Genomic DNA, 4,314 nt, shown 5'->3' with positions numbered 1-4,314 from the left:
AACTCAGCGTGAAGCTTGAACAAAGCAGATATCAAGTCTGCTAATAGCCCCGCTCAAGTTGGAGCATATAAATTTTGTATGCCCAGCTTGGATATAGAAGCCTTGAACACAGAAGGAGTCAAAAGCTTAGTAAGAAAATCTGCCAATTGATTTTCTAAAGAAACTGACAAATGATTGATAACTTTTGCTTGAAGTTTTTATCTAACCAAATGATAATCAATTTCTATATGTTTGGTACGTTCATGAACAGGATTCTGTGCTATGTGTATAGCTGATTGATTGTCACAATATAAAGAAGTAGACCTGGAATGAGGAATACCAAGGTCTTGCAGTAGATAGAGAAGCCATTGTATCTCATAGGTTGTGGCAGCCAAAGCTCTGTATTCAGCTTCAGAACAACTTATGGCGATGGTTGACTGCTTTTTAGATTTCCAGGATATCAAAGAAGAACCAAAAAAACACAGAAGCATGTGATGGATCTCCTAGTGTCAGAGCAAGCAGCTCAATCTGAATCAGGGAAAGCTTTCAAAGTCAAATCTGGACCAGTAGCAAAATAAATGCTTTGACCTGGAGAAGATTTGAGATATCTAAGTAAATGGTGAACAACCATGAGATGGATTTAAGTTTGTTTATCAATGAATTGAGAAAGCTATTGTACATCAAAAGTTATATCTGGTCTAGTTGTACATAGATAGATTAATTTGCCAATCAATCTTCTATAAACAGATACATCCTCTAAAAGAGTGCTAGAAGAATCTAAAAGTTTCAAAGTAGATAGCATGGGAGTGGAGACTGGTTTTGATCCAATGAAACCAGTTTCTTGTAAAGTCAAGTGTATATTTCCTTTGACATAAATTGAGCCCTTTGTGAGACCTGGAAATCTCTAAACCCAGAAAAAACTTCAACTCACCTATATCTTTGATTTTGAAACATTATGTAAAAACTCTTTGATAGACTGAATTTCAGAAAGACTATCACCAGTGAGGATGACATCATCCATATATCAAAAGATATGAATCTCCATTGGCCTATGAATATCCCTAGTGAAATAGTGAAGAAGTCAGCTTAGAATTCCATTCTCTACTAGCTTGTTTAAGTCCATACAAAGACTTTTGCAACTTGCATACTTGAGTAGAATCTGAAATAGGAAAATCTTATGGTGGTTTCATGTATATTTCTTCATGCAAATCACCGTGAAGAAATTCATTGTTAATATCCAGTTGTTGAAGAAACCAATTCTTTTAAGTGGTAACAAGTAGAAGTCTAACAGTTGTCATTTTAGCAACTAGGGAAAAAGTTTGAGGTAATCAATACCTGCTTGCTGTGTATTCCCCTTAGCTACTAAAGCCTCTCAATAGTACCATTGGAGTGATATTTTGTCTAATAGACCCATTTACAGCATATAGCCTGTTTTCCTATAGGTAGAGTTGTGATTATCCAGGTTTGATTATGTAAAAGAGCATATAACTCAGAATGCATTGCAGTTTTCCAACAGTCATGTGTAATTGCCTCAACATAACTTAGTGGTTCAGGTGTAATTGTGATAGAGACAGAAAAAGCTCTATGTGATGGAGAGAGTTTGTCATAGGACTGAACATGATTAAGGTGATGTGGGGTAGAAGCATAAGGGGCTTGTATGTTGCAACGATAGTCTTGCAAGTAAGTAGGAGCATATTTTGTTCTGGTGGATTTTCTAGTCTCAACTATATGTGGTATAGAAGTAGAAATAGACTAGTTGGTGTTAGGGGTAGGCTGAAATAATCCAAAAGTGGATGATGTGAACGAGTTTGAAAGAATTGAATGGTCTGGTATATCATAAGATGTGGTGGAATTTTGAGTTATAGTTGCATCCTCTGAAAAAATATCAATATCAGCATGGAGAAAAGTATTCATAGCAGGATTAATAGAACAAACATTGGTAACATCAGAAAAAGATTTTGTTTGTGCCATAGCAGAAAAAGGATATATATTTTCATAAAAGATCACATTACGAGACATGAAAATGGTTTCAGTTTGTAAATCATATAGTTTAAAGCCTTTTGTAGTTGGACTAAACCCAGAAAAACACATTGAGATGCTCTGGTATCAATCTTTGAGCGTAAGTGATCAAGTATACTGGCATATGCTAGACAACCAAATGTTTTCAAATTACAAAATGTTGGTATGTTGTGATTTAGAAGATAATATGGAGTGTTGTTTTGAATGATGGGAGAATGGGCTCTATTTGTGAGGTAGACTGCATGAACAATACAATCAGACCAAAAAGAAAGTGGAACAGAAGATTGAAAACAAAGAGCTCTAGCAACATTGAGGGTGTGTTAGTGTTTTCTCTCCACAACACCATTTTGTTGTGGAGTGTAAACACAAATGGTTTGGTGGATAATGCCTTTTGATTTGTAAAAATGAGGCATGCTGAACTCTAATCCATTATCACTTCTAATGCATTTGATTTTTGACTCATATTGTCTTTCAATAAGAGCAATGAAATTTTGAATAAGATTTTGAACCTCAGATTTAAGTTTCAGCATGTAAATCCAGGTATACCTGGTTTTATCATTTACAATAGAAAGGAAATACTTGTGTCCATAATGAGAACTGATTTTTGAAGGACCTCAAATACCCATGTGTATTAGATCAAAATTGGATTTTACAGTTAAAGTACTAATGTGAAATGGAATTTTCTTTTGCTTAGCAAAATGACAGACTTCACAATGATGAAGTTTTGGTTTTGTAATTCTTGAATCTATTGAATTAAATACATCCATTCTAGAATCTGAAAGATGACCTAATCTATAGTGCCAGAGTTGAGAAGGTTCAATAAGTGCAGGAAAAAGTTGTTGTGCGGTTGTAGCAGCTGCAAGCTTGATTATAGGAAAATGAGGTTTGTCAAGGATGTATAATCCATGAAGCTTTCTAGCTGATCCAATCGTCCTCATTATTGTTTGGATATCCTGGATGAAACAAGTATGACAATACAAAAGAATGTAAATTTATTTTGTATCTTTCAGTTGATTGGCAGAGATTAGATTGAAAGAAAAAGCAGGAATATAGAGGACTTTTTGAAGAATGAATGTGTTTGAAAGATGCATAGTACCAACATGAGGAACTTGAGTAGTTTGATTGTTTGGTAAATGCACAAAACAATTTGAAACAACTTTGTAATGTTTGAAATAACTCAAAGAGCAAATAATATGGTTTTTTGCACCACTATCTATGATCCATTTTTCCTTTTGTGAATATGATTTCTCAAAGAAGGATAGAGATATTATACCTGATTCATTGCCTATGGAATTGACAGTAGTTGAGATTGTATTGACATGAGTTGTGAATAGTGCTCCTGAGTGAATTGCATACAATTTATCATTGAAGAATCCATGTTCATTGTATTCATAGTCTGACTCTCAAGCTGATGATTAGTTTCAGCTTTAGCACATTCCACTTGATTAATATGTGAAGAATTTTGAGATCTTCCCTTTGACTTGTAGTTTGGAGGAAAGCCATGCTTTATATAGCAGATGTCTACTGTGTGACCTGAGTATCCACAATGAGTGCACTTCATCATACTATTATTTGAAAACTTCTTGTAGTTTCCCTTTTTCTGAAAATTGCCAGCATTAGGAGTGAAACCAGCATTGTGAACATTGGAATTTGCACTCTGAGTATAGAAAACACTTGGTTTAACAAAGTTTGATGAACCACCAGCAACTTGCCTCTCATGTTGACTTGCGAAAGAAAAAAACTCTATTTAGATTTGGCAATGGATCCATAATCAAGATTTTTGATTTCAACGTAGCAAAATTCTCATTAAGTCCCTTTAGGAACTTTATAGCAGCATCATTGTCCCTGTAATTCCTTATCTTTTCATAACCTCCATACGTACATTGAGGATCACAGTTGCAACCTGGAATAGGCCTCAGATTGATAAGTTCATCCCACATTTCTTTGAGATGTGTGAAGTATTCAACTACACTAAGTGTATTATGTTTGAAATTGTTCAATTATTCTTGAATACGAAAAAAGACGAGGATAAAAGAGACGACAACAAAAGAGAGGAAAAGGCTCGGATAGAAATAGTGAGACTCTATATGCATCTCCTAATGCAAATCTTGACTCAAGATCAATCCATGCTTCCAGAGCAGCATCAATCCATTCAATGCTCTTGCTAATAGGAGGAGAAACTAATTTTTGGATCCAAGACATCACTAGATTATTTCTTCGTTCCCACACAGAATACATTGGATTATCCTTTGTAGGCACAGAAATTGATCCATCAACCAGTTTCATCTTGTTCTTAGCCAAAAGAGCTCTCTTCAT

General features: G+C 34.8%; 1 protein-coding gene across 1 annotated transcript; it reads right to left on the bottom strand.

The window, feature by feature from the left end:
- Positions 1–2,612: 2,612 nt before the first annotated feature.
- LOC126669204 (uncharacterized) lies at positions 2,613–4,314 on the bottom strand. Its single transcript, XM_050362613.1, has 5 exons — positions 4,013–4,314; positions 3,741–3,969; positions 3,400–3,655; positions 3,057–3,337; positions 2,613–2,951 (listed from the first exon to the last, which is right to left on the bottom strand). Exons 1-5 carry the CDS (start codon positions 4,312–4,314, stop codon positions 2,613–2,615), a joined length of 1,407 nt encoding a protein of 468 aa, XP_050218570.1.

This window comes from Mercurialis annua, linkage group LG1-X, assembly GCF_937616625.2.
Source record: "Mercurialis annua linkage group LG1-X, ddMerAnnu1.2, whole genome shotgun sequence".
NCBI lineage: Eukaryota > Viridiplantae > Streptophyta > Magnoliopsida > Malpighiales > Euphorbiaceae > Mercurialis > Mercurialis annua.
This window is presented reverse-complemented; position numbering and strand designations above follow the sequence as displayed.